We start from the raw sequence: 26436 nt of genomic DNA on the forward strand, positions 1-26436 counted from the left end.
TGTCTCATATTCAGTCTCAATTTGACGGGTGTGCTGCAAACACCAAAAATTTAATTGTGTTCCAATAAAGAAGCACCAACAATGAAGATGTGAGTCATTAATTTAAAAAATAATGTTAACATTGCATGATTACGAATTTGAGTTGATGCTAGGATGGTGTTGAGCTGGAACTGGCATCAAGCTAGGGTCACGATTGTGATATTTGGGTTGAGTAGGGCACTAATAGTGATAAATGATAACGTTTTAAGCCATTTATTGCATAATTCACAATCCAGACCGATTAATTTCAATTCATCCCTACCTCACCCATAACCCTTAGTCATAATGAGTAGCTGGTTCCTATAACTCACCCACAGCCAGTCCTAATTGCAATACTAATTAGTTTTTAAGTCACCAATTATAATCACATGAGACATTTTAGTCTTTAATCAGCTTCTAAATGAGATGGTTTATTAACCTTTGAGGTTTTATGACTGTCTAAAGTATATAGACTGACCTTCTTTTTTTGCAAAAAGCCATTAAGAAATTTTTTGATAAGAAAACATAAACAAATTGCTGACTTTTTTTTTTGAGAGTCAATTTTTTGTATGTATTTAAATTGAGGATTTGTCTCTTTAATTTGGATCACATGGTATGGGAATGATGCTTGGTATGGCAGCCTGGTAGGTACTCTTGGATCAGTAATTAGCTCTAATATCCAGGGACCAGAAATATCTGCACAATTCTCTACCAATTTTGGATATATCCACTCATTTACCTCACCATAATCTAATTCATGTCCCTAAATCACCCACTAATCAAGCCTTCTTTCCAATTTTAGATTCCTCTTTCTCCTAGCAATCTCCCTAATTGCAAATTCTCGAGCCTACGATGACTCCGAATGTGTTTTCTATCGTCACATGAAGCCAGTCGATGGACTCAACTTCCTCGTCTGCACCATCGGCGTCTCACTACCTCAACACATCCCAATTGTTCAACGAATCGGAAATGAACCAATTAAGGGTCTGCTTATTGGACAGTCAAGTCAAGTTGCTGATGATTCACTGTTTGGGACATTTTCGGGTGTTACTTATTATGGATTGTTGCAGCATAATGTTGAGCATATTACAAAGGAAAGTATGGACTATTTGACACATTTGGAAGGCTTTGATGTGTCGAATGGAAAGCTGGCTAAGATAGACTATGATTCATTCCAAGATATTGTATATTTGAGGGATTTGGACTTGTCAAAGAATAAACTTGACTATTTACATCCACAAATCTTTTCAACATTATTAGCATTGGAGAAAATCAATCTTAGTGGTAATCAACTTGTGGCTGTAGAAGCTGACATGTTTGGAAGTAACAAAAAATTGTCATTGATCAATCTTCGCGACAATAAAATCTCTTTTATTGCTCCACGTTCCTTTGAATTCAACAATGAACTTCGTGAGTTATACTTAAATGGTAATGTGTGCATTGATGTTGACTATAAGCAGCCAAGGACACAATCATTAAGGTACATCTTTCTTCAACAATGCAAGGAAACAGCTGAGGTTATTGATATGTTGAGTGATAAGAGGAATGAAGCTGAATCGATTGATTATGAGGATGAGAAGGCACAAGATGAAGAGCAGTAAGGAGTTTTTGAGGGTCTAATGTAAATTTTGAGGATGTTTAGTTTGATTATGTCCAATATTGTCTTAAAAATTGTATAATTTTGTAGTTGAATGTAATTGAATGTTTAAATAAAGATTAATTGAATCAATGACGTCAGAAGATGCATTTTCTGTTGATTGTCAAGTCAAATTTGGACAATTCATTCCAATGAGTCATTCCAGGAACAACAACTCACCTTCCCATCCGTCTGAATGCTCTTCTGGTTCAATCTAACTGACATCCAGTCATTTGTAGTGTCTACATAGAGATATCACACAGAGTGGCTTGCTGATTGCTGTCATTTAGTTGAGTACATGTTACGGTTCATAAAGTGGAATCATTTATGGTACAGCAGATACACCAAAATCAAGGAAAAGTCAATAATCATAAATCCATATCCAAATTCTAAACTATTTCATAAAATTACGTTAAGGACACTCAAAATTATAAAAGAATTAAGTAATCAGTTAAAAAAGTAAACTCAAACCGAGGTAAAAAAATAATTTTTTTTTGCATACCAAGTCACAAAAGATTGCAAATTTTTAGACATCCTTGAAGGTCTCTTTTTTTACCAAAAAAAAAGCATGTTTTAAAAAAGGCAAAATAAAATATGATCCAATTATTTTTTACAATCAGGTCACTTTTTCGTCTCACATATTCGGGTGCGTAATTCCATGAAATAGGACATAAAACACAACTAACTGACTCTCTTGAACAGTAAAATAATAAAAAAACAAAAAACTGCTTTTTTATCCTTTTCTTTTACAAACAATAGCTCAATATATTCATAAAAAGTCAACTATCTGTGACTACAATTGGATCACACAATTTTTTTTTCATTGCTGTCTTCTTTTTTTGGGTATGGTAAAAAGAAGACACAAGAAATTGGATAGAAACAGTAAAACGGAATGCAATTCTTGTAGATTTTAGCGGGTATTTTGAAGATATTGACATATTGTCCCTCTTTGGTCTGTCTGTCATGATCCATCTTCTGTCTGTCTTCGTCTGTCTTCGGTCTATCTTCGGTTTGTCTTCAGCCTGTCTTCGGTCTGCCTTCGGTCTGTCTTCGGTCTGTCTTCGGTCTGTCTTCGGTCTGTCTTCAGTCTATCTTCGGTCCTTCTTCGGTCTGTCTTCGGTCTGTCTTCGGTCTATCTTCGGTCTGTCTTCGGTTTGTCTTCGGTCTATCTTCGGTCTGTCTTCGGTTTGTCTTCGGTTTGTCTTCGCTCTGTCTTCGGCCTGTCTTCAGTCTATCTTCGGTCAGTCTTCGGCCTGTCTTCAGTCTATCTTCGGTCAGTCTTCGGTCTGTCATCGATCTGTCTTCGTCTGTCCAATTCTTTGCAGTCTCTTCAGCTTGCCCTTTCCCACCAGTTTGTCTATTTGTCCCCTCAAAATGCGCTTTATTCACCATTAATCGAAGAATTTTCCAACTTTTAATTTCCAAAACCAATTCAGAGCAAGGACGATGCAAAAGAACAAGAACTAAAAAATCAACTTTTTTTCCCGAAATTATTTTTTAGTGCTCGAATTTTTTTACGACATGCCAGGCATCTCCCAAAAAAAAGGACATAATAAGGCAAAATGCAAACATTCAAAGGAGAAGAATGAAAGATGAGTGCAATAAAAAAAGTAACGTTCATACGACAAACATGAGCAATCAGCTCTTGTGCTCTAAATTTAGTTCTTAGTTTTATTTGCTTCTTTTTTTTTATTGACTTAAAAGTTTTGGTCTACCTGCAAAAAATAAGAATGTCATTTGGTAAATGTAAAAAAAATGTCATATTTGTGCTGATTAAAAAGAGTTTTTTTTTTGACAAATTTTTGACATTTTCGATGTAAAAAGATAAGTAAAAAACAAAAAGAAGTTAATGGTAAATTAGGATATGATTAATTTTTAAAGGATTTCAGTCAGGCATAGGAAGTGATGCCGTTCCTGATCATACCTATTTTAAGAACAGATTATGGTATTGGCTACGGAACCGAGTCATCATGACTTACTCAATAAATTGATGGCAAATCTTACAAAAAGTGAGAATTGAGAGCAGTTGATGTGAGTTTTTGCAGAATTTTTGAGAATTATTAGCTATTGCTCTTTAGACAAGATGAGTAAATTCTCAATTTAATGTTATTAAAATCACCGGCATCAATTTGCAATTTATTCAGTTCTCATTCTTATTTTAATTGTGTTCAATCTCTGTGAATTTGAATTAATTGTGATTTAATCTATAAATAAAAACTGAAACCTTGACTTGTGAACTGTCTAAGTGACATTATTAATTTAATACTGTACTTTATGTTTTATTAAGTGACAACGATAACCTGCAGGCTCAGTAAGTACATTCATGTTTTTGGTATATTGGGTAGAAATCAATGCGAGTATATTCACGCCGTACCATAAAAGGTGTCGCATATAGGAATAGCTTTAATTTGGTATTCATCAGGGATTAGACACTTCAAAAGTACAGTACTGTACTTACTGTATTTATATGAACTTTAGTAACTACGGTTATGCGGTGGAATGACATCAGTGCCCTAAATGCAAGAGCATTGACCTTATGTCCTAAATCCTGGGATTAATCCTAGGTCATGTCAATCCTAGTTTCGAAGAGCTTGCAATTGGTTCGAGTGACAAAATAGTTGGGAGTAATTTCGTACCATTGTTGATATACAGGATTTAAACTAGTATCAGGATGACTACAAAACGAACATTTGCGCACACGAATTGTAATGAACTTTATCATTATTATATAGTGTTATTGCCGATGGTTTTGAATGTGAGTTCACTGAGATTGGTGCTGGAATCAATGAACCTCTTGCTATTGTTGCAATGTAGTTGATACACAAATTCAAGAAAATGAAATAGTGGATAAATTTATAAAACAAAAGGAAAACATCTACCTGGAAAAACTGACAATGACGTTGTTTTCGTTGATTTCCTAGATTTAAGAAATGTCGAAATAATTGAGTCGAATTTATGTAAGAAGTTCCCAAATCTTGAAAGTATGAGGGTAGCTGGTGGAAGCCTTTCAAAAATAAATGATGATTCATTGGATAATTGCGAGAAATTAAAGTTTTTTTATTTTCTAAGAAATGACATACAAAATGTCACAAAAAATTTATTCAGCAAAGCATCAGATTTGAAATTTTTCTATGGAAGAATGTGGCATTTTGTCACTGCCAGAAGATTGTATTTATTAATAAAAAAATTTAATAATAATCAGTTTTTATGGAAATAAAATTGTCGATTTACCAGCAAATATTTTTCAAGAGCAGTACAAGCTTAAACAGCTGAATCTAGCAAAAAATAAAATAGAAACTTTAAATCCACTTTTGTTCCGAGATTTATACTCATTGACAGTACTTGATCTATCATTTAATCTGATATCAGAATTGCCGGAATCTCTTTTTGAATCCTGTATTAATCTAGAGAACTTGAACCTAGCCGAAAATGAAATAAAAATCATTAATCCAGAATGGTTCAGATCTTTACGAAAATTAAAGGAATTGAGCTTAATAGATAACGAAATTAACACACTTCAAGCAGATAACTTCAAATATCTGTCAAGTCTTGAAAATGTACTTAAAACGCAATAACATTCAATCTCTAAACCCAAAATGTTTTCATGGTCTTCAAAAATTAAAAATTCTTGGACTTGGATCAAATCAAATTTCGGAATTACCTCAAGGAATATTTGCACCATTAAAAAATTTAGAGGAATTGGGTCTTAATAGTAATGGTCTGAAAATCATTCATTCTGACTCTTTTGGAATTCACAGGAGACTTGAATTATTAGTTATTGGTGAAAATGGCTTGGATGAATTTGATGAAATAATAATCGACAATTCAGGAATCAATAAGATTGACATGAAAGGCAATAACTGCTATGGATCAAAAATTGATGGAGATACGGTTAAAATAAAATCTGAACTGAAACAATGTTTTAGCAATTACAAGCCAAGAACAAATCAAGGTAATTATTATGAAAAAAGTATATAATTTTGAGTATGGTTCAATTGCCCACTGGATACTTTCAACTTATTGTTTGTACACTAACATTTCCTCATTGAAAATTTCCTTACTAGTATGTTTATCTACTGATAAGTTTGCCTTGAATATTTTCACTTTTATTTCATCTACTTCTAAATACTCTTATTGCCAAGAGGGTTTTAGAAATGATAAATAACTCAAATTTGGTGATGACTTAATTACATAAATGGAATAAAGCTTGCTCGTAGTAATTTAATTTAAAATCGTTATTTATATCCAAATTCAAATTATGATACATTATCTTCTGAATTTGATTACCAATCTGGAAATTATCGATTGAGAAAACAATAAGTGGGCAAGTGCAAGTGGATTTTTCGTCATAATCCCACTAATAAACATAGAAACATCGTGTGGTAAGCAGAAACTGGCAATTGGGACAGTCATTGGTAGTAGTCAAGTCAATAAAGGATCATTTCCTTGGTAATGTTGTTAAAAAATTAAAACATTTTACGCGTGATATAAATTAACTATTCATTCCATCTAGGACTGTTGCATTGCTTAAAAACAGAGAAAGATTTTTTCTGTGGAGCAATCTTGATATCCAAAACTAAAGTCTTAACTGGTATGAAATACATAATATTTAGTGAATACTTATTCCTAAAACTTTAAAATTTCATTTCAGCTGCTCATTGTATTGAGAATAAATTGACAAACTCAAAGCTACGTCCTCAAGAAATTCTTGTTCTTGTCGGAGTTCATGACTTGAATATTCCCCATGAAGTCGGCAAAGTTTCGTTTGCTGTTAAAAATATCACAGTTCATCCAGATTGGCATCCATTAATACAATCATATGATGCTGATATTGCAATCTTGGAACTAGATGGTGAAGTCCATTTCACCAATTACATTCAACCGATTTGTTTGGCAGCTCCAGAATCATCAGCAGCATCGATAACATTAGGTCTAGTTGTTGGATTTGGAAGCGAAATCGTTGATTTCGAAAATATTGCTCGTAAGGTTAACATGCCAATTCACAGTTATAAAGATTGTGCTGAAAGTAGGGATCATGAATCACTTGTAAGTCATCGTACAATATGCGGTGGATATGCAAATGGAACTGGTGTGTGCAGAGGAGATAGCGGAAGTGGCCTGATTGTCAAAAGTAATGGAATTTATTACCTACGAGGAATTGTGTCATCTTCACTTCGTGGTGGTGAATACGAGTGCAATGTTCATGCTTATTCCGTTTTCACTGATGTCACTAAGTTTTATGATTGGATACTTACTGGCGATAGCACGACAAATCGAAACATGCATGATGAGATAAAAAGATTAAAAGAAACCTTACAACTTATTATTAAAGTTAAACTCTTACAAATCTTAATTTGAATTGTTTTATTAAACGGTAGTTTATTTGTGATTATGTCAAACTTAATGAGCAAACTTAATAAGAACATTTACTATGTTAATGTGAATTCTATTCAAGTCATTGTTATCTATGGCTTAGGTTTGTTTTAGTCAAGTTGATCTGAACTTAATAAAGTTAAATTGAAATAAATTCATTCAAGTCAAGTTAATCTGATCTCAATTTATAGTAAAAACAATCAAACTAAATTTAATTTTAGCTTTTACGTTAAATTTAATTGAATGTAAAAACCTCATTCACATATATTTTTAAAATCATAATTTCAGTTTAGAATATTTTATTTGATCATCTACAGCAAGTAATCAAGCTACATAAAACCCTTTAATTACAAATAGTCATGCCAATTAAAATTATTTTTAGAACTTTGCAACTCTTCCCAAAAATAAAATTTGAGTTATTTTCTTCTCAATTAAATAGAACAAAAATGGATGTTCAGCATAGAAATTCGACTCTTCAATATCATCTTCAATATCCTCTTCAGAGTCGATTCCCATTCGACTAACAAATACAATTCCTAAACAAATTCAATAAAAATTGATGTAAAGTTGATTAAATTTCAAAAAAAAAAGCAAGGCAAGATTACCAACTGTGGCTGCTGAAGGAGCTTTAGAGCCAATTTCGTTCACTTTAATCATTGACTTATGGATGACTTTTGAGATGTGTAAACGCTCAGTGCTATTTATTAAGTTGCCAAATTCAGCATCATATGTAAACATACGCTTCATGCCCATCTGTTCGGAAGGAATTGAAATTTTTAAGTATAAATGTGTCAAGGTTAGGCTATAAGGGTAAACATCACATGTGAACTTTAAGGTTGAGCGTCAACAGTGACCTACGAAGCCAAGTGTTAAGGATGGACATCAAAATTGACTGTTTAAAATAAGCGTCAATATTGATCTTCTCAGCTACGCGTCAAGGCTGAACAGTGACCTTCAAATCTAAGTAACAAAATGGACTTTTAAAGCCAAGCGTCAATATTGACCATCAAAGCCAAGCGTCATAGCTGACCACGAAACCTAAAACTTACCTTTTCAAGTGGTGCCTTCAAATCAACCTGATACTCGATCTTGAACTTTGGCATCTGGACATCAACCTTAGTTTTTTGCATTTTACTCCACAATCCTTTAACACCTATTTCAGTCAAATTTTTTTCCAAACCAGCCAAACCTGTTCGTTTATTCGGCAACAACACGAGCATTTCAATGCCAGAGTCCTTATAAGGAAGTCTCAATGCTTTTGCATCTAAATCTTTAAAATCATTATAAAATAAATTTTCCCTCAATTTCATCACTTCAATGTCAACTGACTCGGTTTCGCTAACATAGAATGGCTCCTTGTAAGGTCTGTTCCTAAAGTTTAATGCTTCAAATTTATATTCCCAAATTCCCTTGAAATAGACAGTATTGACAAGTATCATCCTTGTTTCATTATTAAGTAAATCAGGTTGGATGAGATTACTAATCATATTATCTGTTTGACCTTCAATCCATTTATTTATAATTCCAGCTGATTCGTCACTCTTTTTAAAGTCAATGTTTTCAGCTTTTGATTTGAAGCCTTTCATGACTAATTCTTGGAATTTTGGTTTGATTGTGTATTTCTTCATGACGTATATTTTGTTGGCTGTTTGGGGATGACAAGTAAAAAATCGGAATTAATGTATTAGTGACGTAATTAGACAATTTAAGAATTTTGTACAAAAAGAGGTTGTGAGGGCGAGGGAGTGTGGGTTGGAGCCACCCAAACACTCAGCTACTCAATCAAGGATCTAGAGATTGATGTTAGGATTCCCTCACAAAAACCCTAGCAAAGGGAGGGGATGAATAGAATGGAACAACCCCATTTGACCCCTGATCCTACCTATTTTGACGTCACCATTTTCACCAGTACTCTTAGTAAGTCTTTCATAAGTCTCAGCAATTTTATCATTTTTATCACTGTGTTTATATTTGAGACCATTTATCATCTCTTTCCTTGTGATTGTGCTTCCTGGTGCTCCAAATAATGCCATAGTAAGAACGGAACGTATCGATATTGGAGATATGATGACATTTCCTGATTGTCCTTCGACTGATTTCTTTAAAAAATTGAGAGACATTTTAGTGACTTAATCTATAGGTAGGTCCGGGATCTAGGAAGTCAGATCTATATCTACCTGATAAATTTCACCAGCAAATGTACTTAATGATTTAGAATTTGATTTATTGATTTTTTTGGTATTTTGCCAGCAATGTGCTGATGAACACAGAGCTAATAATAAAATAAACTTCCACATTCTAAAGATAAGAACTGAATGAGTCGAGTTTGATGCATTGGCTACGGAACCGAGTCATCATTACTTACTCAATAAATTGACGACAAATCTTCCAAAAATTGAGAATTGAGAACAGAACTGGAAGTTGACGTGTGTTTTTGCAGAATTTTTGAGAATTATGAGCTATTGCTCTTTAGACAAGATGAGTAAATTCTCAATTTAATGTTATTAAAATCACCGGCATCAATTTGCAATTTATTCAGTTCTCATTCTTATTTTAATTGTGTTCAATCTCTGTGAATTTGAATTAATTGTGATTTAATCTATAAATAAAAATTGAAACCTTGACTTGTGAACTGTCTAAGTGACATTATTAACTTAATATTGTACTTTATGTTTTATTAAGTGACAACTTATTAAAAATTAATTGGTTTATCCTTTCCCAAAAAATTATTTTAAAAGCGGTTTGAAAGTCACTTGTACATGTTTTTGGATCAGATTATCGAGAATAATAAGTTGTTTTAATTTTTTGGAATGTATCTCTTTCATGTATTCAATAATTCTTGTAGATTATACTTAAGTAAAAAAAAACAATGCGGATATATTTACTATAGAAATAACTCGGTGGAAAAACGGTTAAGTAATTTGTTACTTTTGTTTTACATTTTCAGATTTAAAGCCAATAAAAAATGCAGAGAAACTACAAATTAGCATTTTTTGTGCTTAATGTGATGAACTTTATTATTACCAAGAATGTTATTGCCGACGGGTTTGAATGCGATTTCACTAAGTTCATTACAGAAATGGTAAACCTTCTCAATATAGCTGCATTGTAGTGGATAAGCAAATTCTAGATAATAGAATATTTGGAACACATCTTGCTAGAAAAAATGACAATGATGTTGCTTATGTAAAATTTATGAAAATGAAAAAAGTCAAAAAAATTGATTCGAATTTATGTGAGAAGTTCCCAAACCTTGAAACTATAAGAATAAATGGTGGAAGTTTTCCAAATATTGATGATACATTTGATAAATGCGAGAAATTAAAGTTTTTTCATATTGAAGTCGACAATATACAAAATATCACAAAAAAATTTCTCAGCAAGGCAACAGATTTGAACGATTTTTCTATCGAAGAATGTGGCATTTTGTCACTGCCAGAAGATTTGTTTACAAATAAAAAAAAAATAAAAAAAATCAGTTTCTATGTGAATAAAATTGTCGATTTACCAGCAAATATTTTTCGGGAGCATTACAAGCTTGAAACGCTGAACCTAGGAAGAAATAAAATAGTAACTTTAGATCCACTTTTATTCCGGGATTTATACTCATTGTCAGTACTTGGACTTTCAGCAAATCTGATATCTGAACTGCCGGATTCTGTTTTTGATTCCTGTATTAATCTTAAGGAGTTGAATCTGTCCGAAAATAAAATTAAAATCATTAATCCAGAATGGTTCAGATCTTTACGGAAATTACAGAAATTGAGTTTTAATGGGAACAAAATCGTCACGCTTGAAGCAGAAAACTTCAAATATCTGTCAAGTCTTGAGCACTTATATATAAACCGTAATAACATTCAATCTCTAAACCCAAAATGTTTTCATGGTCTTCAAAAATTAAAAATTCTTGGACTTGGATCAAATCAAATTTCGGAATTACCTCAAGGAATATTTGTACCATTAAAAAATTTAGAGGACTTGGGTCTTAATAGTAATGGTCTGAAAATCATTCATGCTGACTCTTTTGGAATTCATAGAAAACTTAAATCATTATATATTGGTAAAAATGGCATGATCGCATTCGATGAAGAAATAATCGACAATACAAGAATCTATTATATTGACATGATAGGCAATAACTGCTATGGATCAGAAATTGATGGAGATACGGTTAAAATAAAATCTGAACTGAAACAATGTTTTAGCAATTACAAGCCAAGAACAAATCAAGGTAATGAACATAATTTATTATTTCGTCATATCCAGGCATTAATTGTGATTTTATCAACAGAAATGACGTGTGGTAAACAGAAACTGGCAATTGGAACAGTCATTGGTGGTAGTCAAGTCACTAAAGGATCATTTCCTTGGTAAGACTTCCAAAAAAAAAATATCCAAAAAAATAATTGTTCATTCAATCTAGGACTGCTGCATTGCTAAAAAACAGGAAAGATTTTTTCTGTGGAGCAATCTTGATATCCAAAACTAAAGTCTTAACTGGTATGAAATACATAATATTTAGTGAATACTTATTCCTAAAACTTTAAAATTTCATTTCAGCTGCTCATTGTATCGAAACGAAATTCACAGACACAAAGCTACGTCCTCGCGACATTCTTGTTCTTGTTGGAGTTCATGACTTGAATATTCCCCATGAAGTCGGCAGAGTTCCATTCGCTGTTAAAAATATCACTGTTCATCCAGATTGGCATCCATTAATTCAATCATATGATGCTGACATTGCAATCTTGGAACTAGATGGTGAAGTCCATTTCACCAATTACATTCAACCGATTTGTTTGGCAGCTCCAGAATCATCAGCAGCATCGATAACATTAGGTCTAGTTGTTGGATTTGGAAGAAGTGAATTTGCTGATATCGAAAATATTGCTCGTAAGGTTAACATGCCAATTCACAGTTATAAAGATTGTGCTGAAAGTAGGGATCATGAATCACTTGTAAGTCATCGTACAATATGCGGTGGATATGCAAATGGAACTGGTGTGTGCATTGGTGACAGCGGAAGTGGCCTGATTGTCAAAAACAATGGAATTTTTATCTACGAGGAATTGTGTCATCTGCATTACCTGGTAAAGAATACGATTCAATGTTCATGCTTATTCAATTTTTACTGATGTCACTAAGTTTTATAATTGGATACTTACCGGTGATTGGTCTTGACGTGATCATACAAATCAAAAATGCAGGATGTTATCCTAAACATGCCTGCAATTGCTTTTATTGTCTTAAATTGAAATTTATTTTTTTTTATAATTTTAATTTCAACGAAATATTATTTTTTTAAATTTCACATCAATTCATATAAAATTAAACTCTTCTAACTTGCATTGTACATTTGTATATTTGAACTAAAAAAGCTCATATTTGCGTTCTTCTAGGATCGATTGCCATACTAGCATTAATAATCATGGATTGGACTAAAATCGAAGCCGTTGATTTTTTTTTTAATTCTTTTATTTTATAATTTCTTCCTTAAGTCTAAAATTGGAAAATTTTTAATCGGTTAAAAATAAATTAGCTCAACTGATTTTAAGTCGCCGACTTAAGTGACTTTCATGCTTGAGATAATAATAAAATTACTAAACTAGGCGTTATTCTTATTTTACTGCTTACAAAAAGGGTTTACCGTAACTGCAGACTGGCGCATTTGTTACAGGCATTATTTTTCTTGTCGAACTATAATTGGATATTATGAGCCGTTTTCAGCTTAATCAATAGAACACGTTTTATGCCTACTAGAAGAACTATTATGAATGACAAGATGGTAAATTCACAATTTCAAAATTGCACATACCTGTTCCGATTGCTTATTTTGTATGAAGCTGTAATCTAAAAGTACGAAATTCTGCCCGAACTCAAATCACATTTATATTTAAAATCATAATTTCAGTTTAGAATATTTTATTTGATCATCTACAGCAAGTAATCAAGCTACATAAAATCCTTTAATTACAAATAGTCATGCCAATTAAAATTTATTTTTAGAACTTTGCAACTCTTCCCAAAAATAAAATTTGCGTTGTTTTCTTCTCAATTAAATAGAACAAAAATGGATGTTTAGCATAGAAGTTCTCTTCCTTTTCCTCTTCAGAGTCACCTCCCATTCGACTAACAAGTACAAGTCCTAAAAATTTACATGAAATGGATTAAATTTCAAAAAAAGGAAGTAAACAAGTCATGCTTACCGGCTGTTGCTGAAGCAGCTTTAGAGCCAGTTTCGTCGACTTCAATCATGGACTTATGGATGACTTTTGAGATGTGTAAACGCTCAGTGCTGTTTATTAAGTTGCCAAATTCAGCATCATCTGTGAACATACGCTTCATGCCCATCTGTTCGGAAGGAATTGAAATTTTTAAGTATAAATGTGTCAGGGTTAAGCTATAAGGGTGAACATCACTTGTGAACTTTTTAGGCTGAGTGTCAAGGTTGAGCGTCCACAGTGACCTTCGAAGCCAAGCGTTAAGCATGAACATCAAAATTGACTGTTTAAAATAAGAGTCAATATTGATCTTCACAGCTACGCGTCAAGGCTGAGCGTCATGGCTGAGCGTCAACACTGACCTTCAAATCTGAGTAACAAAATGGACTTTTACAGCCAAGCGTTACAATTGACCTTCAAAGCCAAGCGTCACAATTGACCTTCAAAGCCAAGCATCATTGCTGACCATCAAACCTAAAACTTACCTCTTCAAGTGGTGCCTTCAAATCAACCTGATACTCGATCTTGAACTTTGGCATCTGGACATCAACCTTAGTTTTTTGCATTTTACTCCACAATCTTTTAACACCTATTTCAGTCAAATTTTCCTCCAAACCAGCCAAACCTGTTCGTTTATTCGGCAACAACACGAGCATTTCAATGCCAGAGTCCTTATAAGGAAGTCTCAATGCTTTTGCATCTAAGTCCTTAAAATCACCAAAAAATAAATTTTCCCTCAATTTCATCACTTCAATGTCAACTGACTCGGTTTCGCTAACATAGAATGGCTCCTTGTAAGGTCTGTTCCTAAAGTTTAATGCTTCAAATTTATATTCCCAAATTCCCTTGAAATAGACAGTATTGACAAGTATCATCCTTGTTTCATTATTGAGTAAATCAGGTTGGATGAGATTACTGATCATATTATCTGTTTGACCTTCAATCCATTTATTTATAATTCCAGCTGATTCGTCACTTTTTTTAAAGTCAATATTTTCAGCTTTTGATTTGAAGCCTTTCATGACTAATTCTTGGAATTTTGGTTTGATTGTGTATTTCTTCATGACGTATATTTTGTTGGCTGTTTGGGGATGACAAGTAAAAAATCGGAATTAATGTATTAGTGACGTAATTAGACAATTTAAGAATTTTGTACAAAAAGAGGTTGTTCGGACGAAAGGGAGTGTGGGTTGGAGGTTGAAAAGCACCCTCTCATCTGAGGACATAACACTTACTCTATATCCTAGTGTTATGACGTATACATAGTAAGATATACTCTTGGAATAGCTTTGTTAAACCCCAATTTTATTGGTATCATAAGGTACACCCAGCCACCCAAATACTCAAACACTCAGCTACCCAGCCATCCAAACACCCAGCCACCCAAACACCCAGCCACCATCTGATCTACGTGCAACTACTCTTACTCAGAGTCGCAGTCAGACATGGACTTTTGAATTTTTTGTTAGGGATCTAGAGATTGATGTTAGGATTCCCTCACAAAAACCCTAGCAAAGGGAGGGGATGAATAGAATGGAACAACCCCATTTGACCCCTGATCCTACCTATTTTGACGTCACCATTTTCACCAGTACTCTTAGTAAGTTTCTCATAAGTCTCAGCAATTTTTTCATTTTTATCACTGTGTTTATATTTGAGACCATTTATCATCTCTTTCCTGGTGATTGTGCTTCCTGGTGCTCCAAATAATGCCATAGTAAGAACGGAACGTATCGATATTGGAGATATGATGACATTTCCTGATTGTCCTTCGACTGATTTCTTTAAAAAATTGAGAGAGATTTTAGAGACTTAATCTATAGGTAGGTCCGGGATCTAGGAAGTCAGATCTATATCTACCTGATAAATTTCACCAGCAAATGTACTTAATGATTTAGAATTTGATTTATTGATTTTTTTGGTATTTTGCCAGCAATGTGCTGATGAACACAGAGCTAATAATAAAATAAACTTCCACATTCTGAAGATAAGAACTGAATGAGTCGAGTTTGATGCGAATATTAATTCATATTTAAATGAGCATTTTAATCTCTGCTGAGAGAATTCTCATGACATAAGTAAGATTGCGCTCTAATTCCATTGAATTCATATAATACCATTTTTGGGAAAATCCCAGTTCTAGATAGAATATGTCATGAGTAAATTGTGTTATATTGGAATTTCAGCTTAAATCAGTGGTGGGCAACCTGTGTGTCGTGGCACAATAGTGTCATGAACTGTTATGAATTGCCAAGAACCGGATGACGTTGACAGCTTTGGTCGAAGTTTCTCTTTAAGCTGTGCCACGACACATAGGTTGTCCACCACTGGTTAATATGCTCCTTGCTCGCCCTAACCCCTTCCTTACCCCCTAATTTGGGAACTAATTTGAATTTGTTAGGGATTTTTGCGATTCATAACTGTTAAGTGTCCAAGTGGGTATTTAGGACGGAAGAGAGTGGGGGGAGTCAACCCATCTCTATCTACAGTCCATAGAGAACCATGCATCACAGTTGATTCTCATATCCAGCGAAGTAAATCACCAAAATCTTCCCACAATTTTTCTAATATAATTAAAATGACTGCGGGTAAATTAAGAAGAATTAAGACAAAGGAGGTTGACTGTTATGCAGTCAATTCTATTGATTAATACACAACTTGCCACCCTAATATTCTAAGCTATACTTAACATTTTCTTTTGGTCATCGCCGTTTATTCAATTAATGGATATATTTTGTGTATTGAAAGAAGCTGATTAAAAAGAATTTGAATTTAAGTGATATGGCTTCTTGTTGCTGGTTTTGGAATTTATTGTTTTACTTGGATTAAATTGAGGAATTGACATTGCTGGGGTGTGGGATCATTGAAAGTGATCAATTTGGGGACTTTTTGAATTTTTCAAATTTTTTCATTTTTTTTTAATTTTTTCAATTTTTTCAAATTTTTTCATTTTTTTTTAATTTTTTCAATTTTTTCAAAAATGCGCCTTATGTCCAAAAATTTCCAACTTGACATTCTCATAATATATCTTCTAACCTCCAATTGCATTTGACGACGTCTAATCAACGAAGACGAAGAAATAAATAACAGGAAATGTTGGTTAACGACGACCAGTTTAACTCAATTTTATTTCATGTTTTTCAAGTCATCAAATTTCATGTGAACTTGTCGGAAGGACATTCACAGATTTTTTTTGGGTAATTTCCGAAATGGAAATTAAGGAAGAGATTGTGAATATTAAAAAATGTTTAAAAAACGGATGAGTTTGAGGAAGTTGATGGAGATAATGTTCATAATATTGCATGCTTACATGTGTTTAGTGACGTCTTATGGGAATTATGAGGAAGCTATCTGTGAAAATTGAAGATTATTTGGTGACTAGAGACATAAAATTGAAAAAATTGAAAAAATTAAAAAAATTGAAAAAATTTAAAAAATTGAAAAAATTTAAAAAAATGAAAAAATTGAAAAAATTGAAAAAATTGAAAAAATTGAAAAAATTGAAAAAATTGAAAAAATTGAAAAAATTGAAAAAATTGAAAAAATTGAAAAAATTGAAAAAATTGAAAAAATTGAAAAAATTGAAAAAATTGAAAAAATTGAAAAAATTGAAAAAATTGAAAAAATTGAAAAAATTGAAAAAATTGAAAAAATTGAAAAAATTGAAAAAATTGAAAAAATTGAAAAAATTGAAAAAATTGAAAAAATTGAAAAAATTGAAAAAATTGAAAAAATTGAAAAAATTGAAAAAATTTAAAAAATTGAAAAAATTGAAAAAATTTAAAAAAATGAAAAAATTGAAAAAATTGAAAAAAATGAAAAAATTGAAAAAATTGAAAAAATTGAAAAAATTGAAAAAAATTCACACGCCATCCACAAATTTCGCAATAATTCTGCACAACAATCCACAAAAGGACCTACAAAAATATTTACATTGTCACCCTCAAAAACAAGCAAAATCCCATCCAACAATCAACTTGTCTCATTTCATGCCAAATAATTATGACAAATTCAAGTGCTTGAAAAACAAAAACAAATGGAACCAAAAAAGGAATCGACAAAATTTCACTCTTGAGAATACTTAAGGATCAATGTTTAAGGAAGTTTTTTTAACCAGCTGTAAAGGATTCAAGTTGAAATATTTTAATGACTTTGCATTTAAATGACATTTTTATGTCTTATTTTGTTATTTTTGGTTCCTTTTTCAATCACAGATCAGTTTTCATTGTTTTTGTTGGAATTTGGACATTTTTGAGATAATTATGAGATGTTAAGTACAAGTATCATGCACAGTGTCCCATCAAGCCTAAAGTACCTCTTTACATAACCTAAAAATTCCAAATTTCATAACCTAAAAAGCCTTTACATTCATAAATTCCTTAACAATTCACAGCTTAACCAAATCATAATTCTCATCAAATATTCACAATCGACACCGCATGGTACGTAGACTTACAATGCGTATCCTTTTGTTTTATGACTTTGTTTAGACAATATAAATTTCAATATGTATAAATAACCCAAAAAGTAAAGTTTTGGTAATGATTTTGGGAACTAGGATTGAACTAAGCGCATTTGTCTAAAGAGACGGTCAGCTTTAAATGATGTTCAGCTTTGAATGACGTTCAGATTTGAATGATGTTCAGCTTTGAGTGACGTTCAGCTTCAAACGGTGTTCAGTCTTAAGTGACGCTCAGCTTTGAATGATGTTCAGCTTTGAATGACGTTCAGATTTGAATGATGTTCAGCTTTGAGTGACGTTCAGCTTCAAACGGTGTTCAGCCTTAACTAACGTTCAGCTTTAAATAATGCTCAGCCTTAAGTGACGTTCAGTTTTAAGCAATGTTCAGCCTTAAGTGACGATCAGCTTTAAACAACAAGACAAACTAACACTAATATTCCTCATCCTACACAATTCAGCATACACAACATATTCCAAAATGATAATACCGAAACAAGTGCGTGAAAATCCTCAACCAATCACATTGAAAGAGTTCCACATCGTCTATGAATTTTCTATTTTATCAAGGAAATCCACAACCACCCTCTCAATAAAAATACATTGGAAATTTATTCATGTCAAATTCATAAATTCAAATATGACACACAAAAAAAAATTGTCTATTTTCATTCCACAAAAGGTCGAATTTCCTATTTTGATTCAAAGTACGCAAAATGCTGAGGATTGAAAAGGAAAATACAGGAAATTGTGAAATTTCTTTTTAACCCAAAAAAAAAAAAGATATCACAATAAATAATAATATGAAATCGAATTTGGATCACGACATGTGGTTGACTGATGATGAGGAAGGATGTGAAGACCAAAGAAACTGTAAATGCGCTTTCAGACTATTAAGCTGAACACATTACAATGACCTGTAGGAATGGATGAACCCTAGATGAAGGATTTAGTCCTACTATAGTAAGCAGTAAAATAAGAACAACTTGCCAAGCTCAGTAGACTTTACAGAGTATATTTTGATGTGATTGTAAGGATGGATATAAGATCAAAAATGCCAGAAATGTGAAATTTAAAACAAAAAATTAAAATTTTTATTTCATGTTAAAATTAAAATTATAAAAAAAATTTATTCCAATTTAGAGACAATAAAAGCAATAAAGGTGCAGACATGTTTAGGATAGCACGTTTAGATAGCTATGAGGATGTCAATAAACATTGCCGGTAAGTATCCAGTTATGAAACTTAGTGACATCAGTGAAAACGGAATAAGCATGAACATTGCACTCGTATTCACCACCATAAAGTGAAGATGACACAATTCCTAGTAGGTAATAAATTCCATTACTTTTGACAATCAGGCCACTTCCGCTATCTCCTCTGCACACACCAGTTCCATTTGCATATCCACCGCAAATTGTACGATGACTTACCAGTGATTCATGATCGCTACTTTCAACACATTTCCGATAGCTGTGAATTGGCATGTTAACCTTACGAGCAATATTTTCGATATCAGTGAATTCACTTTTTCCAAATCCAACAACTAGACCTGATGCTATCGATGATTCTGATGATTCTGGAGCTGCTAAACAAATCGGTTGAATGTAATTGGTGAAATGGACTTGACCATCTAGTTCCAAGATTGCAATGTCAGCATCATATGATTGAATTAATGGATGCCAATCTGGATGAACAGTGATATTTTTAACAGCGAATGAAACTTTGCCGACTTCATGGGGAATATTCAAGTCATGAACTCCGACAAGAACAAGAATTTCTTGAGGACGTAGCTTTGAGTTTGTCAATTTATTCTCAATACAATGAGCAGCTGAAATAAAATTTTAAAATTTTAAAATAAGTAAATTTAGGGGCCGGTCTACTATTTTGTAACAGCCTAAACAAAACAAATTTATTTTAATATTTTAACGATAATCTTGAAATTATAAGTGAACGACCCCTTATCATACCAGTTAAGACCTTAGTTTTGGTGATCAAGGTTGCTCCACAGAACAAATCTTTCCTGTTTTTTATCAATGCAGCAGTCCTAGATGGAATGAATAATTATTTTAACTAAGAATAAAATATTACAATTTTGTGACTGTATTACCAAGGAAATGATCCTTTAGTGACTTGACTACCACCAATGACTGTTCCAATAGCCAGTTTCTGTTTACCACACGTCGTTTCTGCTTCCTGTACATTTGAGCAAGGTTGTGGCAATGATATATCTGTTGATAAAATCACAATTAATGTCTGGATATGACGAAATAATAAATTGTGTTCATTACCTTGATTTGTTCTTGGCTTGTAATTGTTAAAACATTGTTTCAGTTCAGATTTTATTTTAACCGTATCTCCATCAATTTCTGATCCATAGCAGTTATTGCCTATCATGTCAATATAATAGATTCTTGTATTGTCGATTATTTCTTCATCGAATGCGATCATGCCATTTTCACCAATAACTAATAATTTAAGTTTTCTGTGAATTCCAAAAGAGTCAGAATGAATGATTTTCAGACCATTACTATTAAGACCCAATTCCTCTAAATTTTTTAATGGTGCAAATATTCCTTGAGGTAATTCCGAAATTTGATTTGATCCAAGTCCAAGAATTTTTAATTTTTGAAGACCATGAAAACATTTTGAGTTTAGGGATTGAATTTTATTATAGTTTAAATCTAAGTGCTCAAGACTTGACAGATATTTGAAATTTTCTGCTTCAAGCGTGACGATTTTGTTCCCACTAAAATACAATTTCTCTAATTTCCATAAAGATCTGAACAATTCTGGATTAATGATTTTAATTTTATTGAAGGCCAGGCCCAGATACTTAAGATTAATACAGGAATCAAAAACGGAATTCGGCAGTTCAGATATCAGATTAGATGATAGATCAAGTATTGACAATGATATCAAATCTCGAAATAAAAGTGGATCTAAAGTTTCTATTTTATTTCTTCCTAGGTACAGCGTTTTAAGCTTATACTGCTCTTGAAAAATATTTGCTGGTAAATCGACAATTTCATTTCCATAAAAACTGATTGAGTTTAATTTTTTTTTATTTATAAACAAATCGTCTGGCAGTGACAAAATGCCACATTCTTCGAAAGAAAAATGATTCAATTCGGATGCTTTGCTGAATAAATTTTTGGTGATATTTTGTATATTTTTGTTTTGGAAATAAATAAACTTTAATTTCTCGCATTTATCAAATGTATTTTCATCAAAATTTGAAAACCTTGTATTCAGTATTCTTATATTTTCAAGGTTTGGGAACTTTTCACATAAATTCGACTCAATTTTTTTGACATTTATAAATAAAGGAAATCTACAAAAACAACGTCATTGTCAGTTTTTCCAGCAAGATGTTCTCCAAATATTCCATTTTGTTTTATAAATTTATCCACTACTTTGCAACAATATCGCTGAATTTCATCGTCGTTATAAATTTTGCAACCATTCTCAGTGAACTCGCATTCAATCCCATCGGCGACAACACTCTTAGTAATAACAATGTTCATTAAAACAAGCACAAGAAATGCTAGTTTGCAGTTTCTCTGCATTTTTAATGGCTTTAAATCTGAAAATTTAACAAAAGCACCAAATTACTAAACTGTTTTGCAGCCAAGACATGTCGAGTCATTTCTATTTGTTGCGCATTACTCTTACAGGAAAAGACATTCCAATGTACAGGACTGTACTTCCTGTATCTACATAATGCTTAAAAGGCTCAGCCATATGAGCTGGACTGCATAGTTGACAGACTTCGTAAAGTCCGGATTTCTCTTTTTTGGAGGCACCTCCACTGGAGTCTGGACATTAGATTCCTCTTAGCTAGAGGCACTGCGATTAACAATCTGTTGTACCAGACTCCTTAGAACTACAGTTTATAGTAGGATCCAAACCAATTGCATGCTCTGGACATTACAAAGACACGAGTCCGTCATAAGACCTAATGTACACTGCAATATATCCAGTTACAATTCGTGTGCGCAAGATTTCGTAAAGATAGTCATCCTGATACTAGTTTATTCCTGTATATCTAGCAATGGACACAATATGCGCCAACGACCTCAAAACTGTAGCCAACACACGAACTGTGCTTCGAAACTAGGATTGACATGACCTAGGATTAATCCCAGGATTTAAGACATAAGGTCAATGCTCTTCCATTTAGGGCACTGATGTCATTCCACCGCTTTAACCGTAGTTACTAAAGTTCATATAAATACAGTAAGTACAGTACTGTACTTTTGGACTGTCTAATCTCTGATGAATACCAAATTAAAGCTATTCCTATACGCGACACCTTTTATGGTACGGAGTGAATATACTCGCATTGGATTTCTACCCAATATACCAGTTTCCATCCCAAAAACATGAATGTACTTACTGAGCCTGCAGATTATCGTTGTCACTTAATAAAACATAAAGTACAGTATTAAATTAATAATGTCACTTAGACAGTTCACAAGTCAAGGTTTCAGTTTTTATTTATAGATTAAATCACAATTAATTCAAATTCACAGAGATTGAACACAATTAAAATAAGAATGAGAACTGAATAAATTGCAAATTGATGCCGGTGATTTTAATAACATTAAATTGAGAATTTACTCATCTTGTCTAAAGAGCAATAGCTCATAATTCTCAAAAATTCTGCAAAAACACACGTCAACTGCTCTCAATTCTCAATTTTTGGAAGATTTGCCATCAATTTATTGAGTAAGTCATGATGACTCGGTTCCGTAGCCAATGCCATAATCTTGCAAAACAATCGTTGAATTTTCTGTTCTATTGATGGCTCAATATCCAAATTTCCAGTTGTTATCCAATTGTAAAACTTAGTAAGATCCGTAAAAATTGCATAATTGTTGACATCACATTCATATTTATCATCCCAAATGGATCCCGACACAATTCCTCTTAGGTAATAAATTCCATTATTTTTGACAATTAATCCATTTCCACTATCACTTCGACACACTCCAGTTCCATTCGCATAACCGCCACAAAATGTACGATTACTTGACATATCCCGGATAATTCCATTACTGAGCAAGCAATGTTCAGTATAATGTATTGGAGTTCCTACATATCTTGCAATATTTTCAAATTCTTTTGATAAATTTTCACTTTTTCCATATCCAACAACAATTCCGTTTCAGATAGTCTTGGGTAGTCTCAAATAGTCTTGGGTAGTCTTAAGTAGTCCTGGGAAGTCCAAGGTAGTCTTAGGTAGTCCTGGGTAGTGGAAATCTTACGTCTTAGGACTTGCGTTCACTATGACGGCCATTCACTTGTTGCGGAATGCTTAAAATCGAGTTTTTGACTATTTGCTCCGCTTCTTCTATCTTTTCACTCCACTTTAAGAGCGTTACATAATAAGGAATCGACTCTTGAGACTTCTCTTGGGAAGACGGCTTTTAGGGAGGATTAGAGGTGGTTGGATGTTCAAAAAATCGATATTTTGAGTTATATAATTACAGAACTGTCCCTAAGACTTACAAGATTCTTTCAATTTTTGAGATAATAATTCAATTTCAGTTTGATTGCAATGTCTGTATTAATTTGAATGTAATACAGAACTGACGTCAAATCTGATTTTTTCAATAATACAACAAAAAATAGCTATTTATTCACTTACAATACACAACAATTTCACATCTAATCTTATTCAAATCACAAAATAGAATAAATTCAGCACTTTTTTATAATATTTTTATAATAAAAAATCCAAAAAAAGAGAATTTAAATGAACAATAAAAAAATATTCTTATCAATATCAGAGTAAACCTAATCCAAATGCGAAAAGAGTCCCAAAAAAAAAAAAAAAAACAAAAGTGACGTCATCATTCTCGGCTATTTAAGTCATTCCTATAAAAAATTGAGTAAAGTAAAAATAAGACTTGCTGTGCACATGAGTGCCTGGTATTTTGATAGCAACATTGTTCAAAGTTTTGTTATTATTCTAAATAAGCTAATGAGAATCAGAATGATCGGACTTGAATTGGTGTATCAAAATTTTGGATTCTTAAAGATTGGAACTTAACCTCGTCGTACAAAGATCATTACGGAATTTCCGAACGTTCCCTTAGTAGGAGGCCCTTAAGCCCTCTAGACCCTTTAGACCCTCTAAATCTAAGAAGCCAGTCTCCGAACCCTTTTGAGTGATACGAGCAATCGATGCTATACCCGAGACCCTTATAACAAGACAGTTAATCGATCGAAGCGCCCCAGACCAACATGACTCTGACTTCGTGTCAGACTTGGTTTTCATCATACATCAAGTACTGATCTGGAGCTAAATCGGCTTCACATGGCTTCCGTTCTTGTATCAGCAAAGGAATTGGGTGTTTAATCATCTATTAGTCAGATAAGCATCTTATAATCATTAAGGAGCTACGATGTACTGAAATGCAATATTATTCGTGATATTCGAGAAGAAGCTGTCGATATAGATGGTATTGGATGTGGATTGGAAGGAGCATTGAAGACATCCCGAACTCAGAAGTTTTCGAAGGATAGAGATGTCTTCAGATATTCCCTGCGTGCGCCAATGAGCCCTCGTCGACCCAGCCAAGGAATTAAGCAAGTAAATATTGAAGATAGTAGAGATCAGGAGATACTCAAGCGATAGTCAACCATAGAGATGACTAAAGGCAGTTGTGGACAACCTATGTGCCGACAAAAATGATTGAATATACCATGAACCATATGACGTGTGCTGGTTCGATCGAGGTTCACATCTTAGGTGTGCCGCGAGAAACAAAAGAGCAATTTCTATGGGATGCCATTTACAGGGAAATCTGTAAAGAGAAGGGATTGGGGATAGGGTAATGTGTATGGGAGTCATGGTTCATAATTGATCTGATGCTCAAGTAAGTCAAGATTCTTATGATTTCTCACAAAAAAAATTGTTTATTTTTAAAAATTGAATTCTTTACAAATTTGACAATAATCTACTGAGTTGGATGTTCTCCACTCAAGTCCACATCCACATCTTACTATAAAAGCATCAAAATTATAAATCAACAGAATCTCCATCATTTATCGTGGATGATAGTTGCTCGTACAGTTGCTTAGCTCCTTCATCACTTCATCCTTACTCATATCATCAACAATAATTTGACTGCAGACATTACCCGTCATATCAATAACCATCAAGTTGTTGTCATCAATGATTTTACTGTCAATTGACTCAATCTGATTCTCTCTAAGGTACAGGTCAGTAAACTTGGTCATAGCTCCAAATGAGTCTGAATGAATTGTTGTCAGGTTATTTCCACTAAGCCAAATACTTTCAAGATTAATTAAATTTGCAAAGGCATTTTTTGGTAGATCAGTGATTCCATTGTGCCTTAAGCTGAGGTCATGCAGACCATAAAGATCCTCAAACCATGATGGATTTAAGACACTTAACTTATTGGAGCTGAGCTGTAATTTTTCCAAATTGTGGAGGGATTTGAAGATATTTTCAGGCAGAAAGTCGAGCTGATTTCTGTAAAGCCATAACAGCCTGACTTCATAAAGGCTTTCGAATATGTTTTCAGGCAGGGTTGTTAAATTGTTGTTGTTGTTAATTTCAATTCTTGTTAATTCTGGATTTTCAGAGAACAAGTCGACTGGAAGTTCCGTAATTTTACTGCTAATTAAATGAAATTCATTCAAATTTTTGCAGTTATTAAGCGCATTTGGATAGACTTTGGCAATATCTGAGCTCATAATTTTAAGTCTCTTCAGATTTGGAAATTTATCGCATAAATTTGATGTCAATTCTGTGAATGTCAAGTGAAAACTGACCAGCATATCCACGTCATCGTCTGTCCTGCCAGATAAATGCTGTCCACTAATTTCAGTCGATGAGTCGGCATTGTTTGACAATAAACTACACAAATAGCCATTGGCACTTTTCACATAATTGTATTTACATGCTGCATATCCATCTGAATGGTCACTATTTGATCCAGACAGTATGCACGACATGATTAATATTAAAACCTTTAAAATCATTATTTTCACTTGTGTATTGTACAATATTTGAGACGCAAATGTGATGCTTTTCACAAATTACTCTCAGAATCTCACGAAGGAGATAAGGAATTTTAGGGGAATTCCAATGATTTTGAAGTTCGAATGGTGTCATTTGAAAGTAATCCAATATTTAAGTAGGAGATGGTAGTCGGTCACTTATTAAGTCATGCTTCTCCTGCATTAGCCTCTTGTAAGGCTGGTAGATTGCATTTGGTATTGGTAATTGGCAGGCGGAAGCCGGCGTCATCTGAGGGTGGTCATGGATCACAGTCGATCTGTACGGTCAGTGAAGTAAGTAAAGTTTGGGAGGATCTACAATAGAATCCAATTCCCAAAGTTCTCCCAGCTATGTTCTCTGCATCAAGTCACTTTTACGTGTTCACGACAAAGTGATGATCTAGCGACTGCGTTGTTCTAATCGGGATTATTGTTGTTTATTTGTCGACGTTATCATCTAGAAAATGATTAATTTTGTACGAATATAATACATTATTATAGACGTAGAGTCATGAAAACAATTATTCATAATTAGGTTTCTGAATTATTGAATCAGTCGAGTGCAATCTGCTTGTCGTGGCACGCTAGTGAACAACAAAGTGTCAAGAACCGAATGTCATGCATAATATCGGTCGTAGCTTACATCTAAGGTGCTCCGTGGCCCAAAAAAGGATGCCTATCACTGCCTTAAG

At 33.2% G+C, this 26436-nt stretch overlaps 5 protein-coding genes across 5 annotated transcripts; 2 read left to right on the plus strand and 3 right to left on the minus strand.

Annotated features, from left to right (window-relative positions):
* Window positions 1-1758, plus strand: LOC139100279 (leucine-rich repeat transmembrane neuronal protein 2-like). The gene is made up of 2 exons (XM_070652906.1): window positions 1-89; window positions 821-1758. Exons 1-2 carry the CDS (start codon window positions 82-84, stop codon window positions 1617-1619), a joined length of 807 nt encoding a protein of 268 aa, XP_070509007.1. The 5' UTR covers window positions 1-81; the 3' UTR covers window positions 1620-1758.
* Window positions 1759-5808: 4050 nt separating this feature from the next.
* LOC139100401 (serine protease gd-like) lies at window positions 5809-7012 on the plus strand. The gene is made up of 4 exons (XM_070653017.1): window positions 5809-5829; window positions 6025-6103; window positions 6168-6245; window positions 6306-7012. The coding sequence occupies exons 1-4, from the start codon at window positions 5809-5811 to the stop codon at window positions 7010-7012; spliced, it is 885 nt and encodes a 294-aa protein (XP_070509118.1).
* A 375-nt stretch (window positions 7013-7387) lies between these two features.
* On the minus strand, window positions 7388-15250 carry LOC139100402 (uncharacterized). Its single transcript, XM_070653018.1, has 10 exons — window positions 15109-15250; window positions 14814-15030; window positions 13734-14329; window positions 13234-13378; window positions 13032-13172; window positions 9205-9338; window positions 8910-9126; window positions 8077-8672; window positions 7633-7780; window positions 7388-7563 (listed from the first exon to the last, which is right to left on the minus strand). Exons 1-10 carry the CDS (start codon window positions 15226-15228, stop codon window positions 7406-7408), a joined length of 2472 nt encoding a protein of 823 aa, XP_070509119.1. The 5' UTR covers window positions 15229-15250; the 3' UTR covers window positions 7388-7405.
* Window positions 15251-18773: 3523 nt separating this feature from the next.
* On the minus strand, window positions 18774-21055 carry LOC139100262 (uncharacterized; the record flags this gene model as incomplete). The annotated part of the gene is made up of 4 exons (XM_070652889.1): window positions 18774-19538; window positions 19678-19754; window positions 19818-19896; window positions 19999-21055. Coding segments are annotated over 4 exons (1836 nt in total), but the record flags the coding sequence as incomplete, so codon positions are not given.
* Window positions 21056-24674: 3619 nt separating this feature from the next.
* On the minus strand, window positions 24675-26127 carry LOC139100271 (leucine-rich repeat-containing protein 15-like). The gene has a single exon (XM_070652898.1). The coding sequence runs from the start codon at window positions 25724-25726 to the stop codon at window positions 24764-24766; it is 963 nt and encodes a 320-aa protein (XP_070508999.1). The 5' UTR covers window positions 25727-26127; the 3' UTR covers window positions 24675-24763.
* Window positions 26128-26436: the final 309 nt, after the last annotated feature.

The sequence above is a fragment of the Chironomus tepperi genome, unplaced genomic scaffold, assembly GCF_022539635.2.
Source record: "Chironomus tepperi strain 1889 unplaced genomic scaffold, CSIRO-AGI_Ctep_v1 contig_58, whole genome shotgun sequence".
Taxonomy (NCBI): Eukaryota; Metazoa; Arthropoda; class Insecta; order Diptera; family Chironomidae; genus Chironomus; species Chironomus tepperi.

Bases quoted from the DNA above. Each gene is read 5' to 3' on its own strand.
- LOC139100401 (XM_070653017.1), top strand. From the start codon at position 5,809: ATGATAAATAACTCAAATTTG. The intron at 6,104-6,167 runs GTAATGTTGTTA...CATTCCATCTAG, and splicing joins AATAAAGGATCATTTCCTTG to GACTGTTGCATTGCTTAAAA. The intron at 6,246-6,305 runs GTATGAAATACA...ATTTCATTTCAG, and splicing joins CAAAACTAAAGTCTTAACTG to CTGCTCATTGTATTGAGAAT.
- LOC139100402 (XM_070653018.1), bottom strand. From the start codon at position 15,228: ATGTGGAAGTTTATTTTATTATTAGCTCTGTGTTCATCAGCACATTGC. The intron at 14,330-14,813 runs GTAGGATCAGGG...ATCCCCAAACAG, and splicing joins AAATGGTGACGTCAAAATAG to CCAACAAAATATACGTCATG. The intron at 9,127-9,204 runs GTAGATATAGAT...AATTTTTTAAAG, and splicing joins TTGCTGGTGAAATTTATCAG to AAATCAGTCGAAGGACAATC.
- LOC139100271 (XM_070652898.1), bottom strand. From the start codon at position 25,726: ATGATTTTAAAGGTTTTAATATTAATCATGTCGTGCATACTGTCTGGA.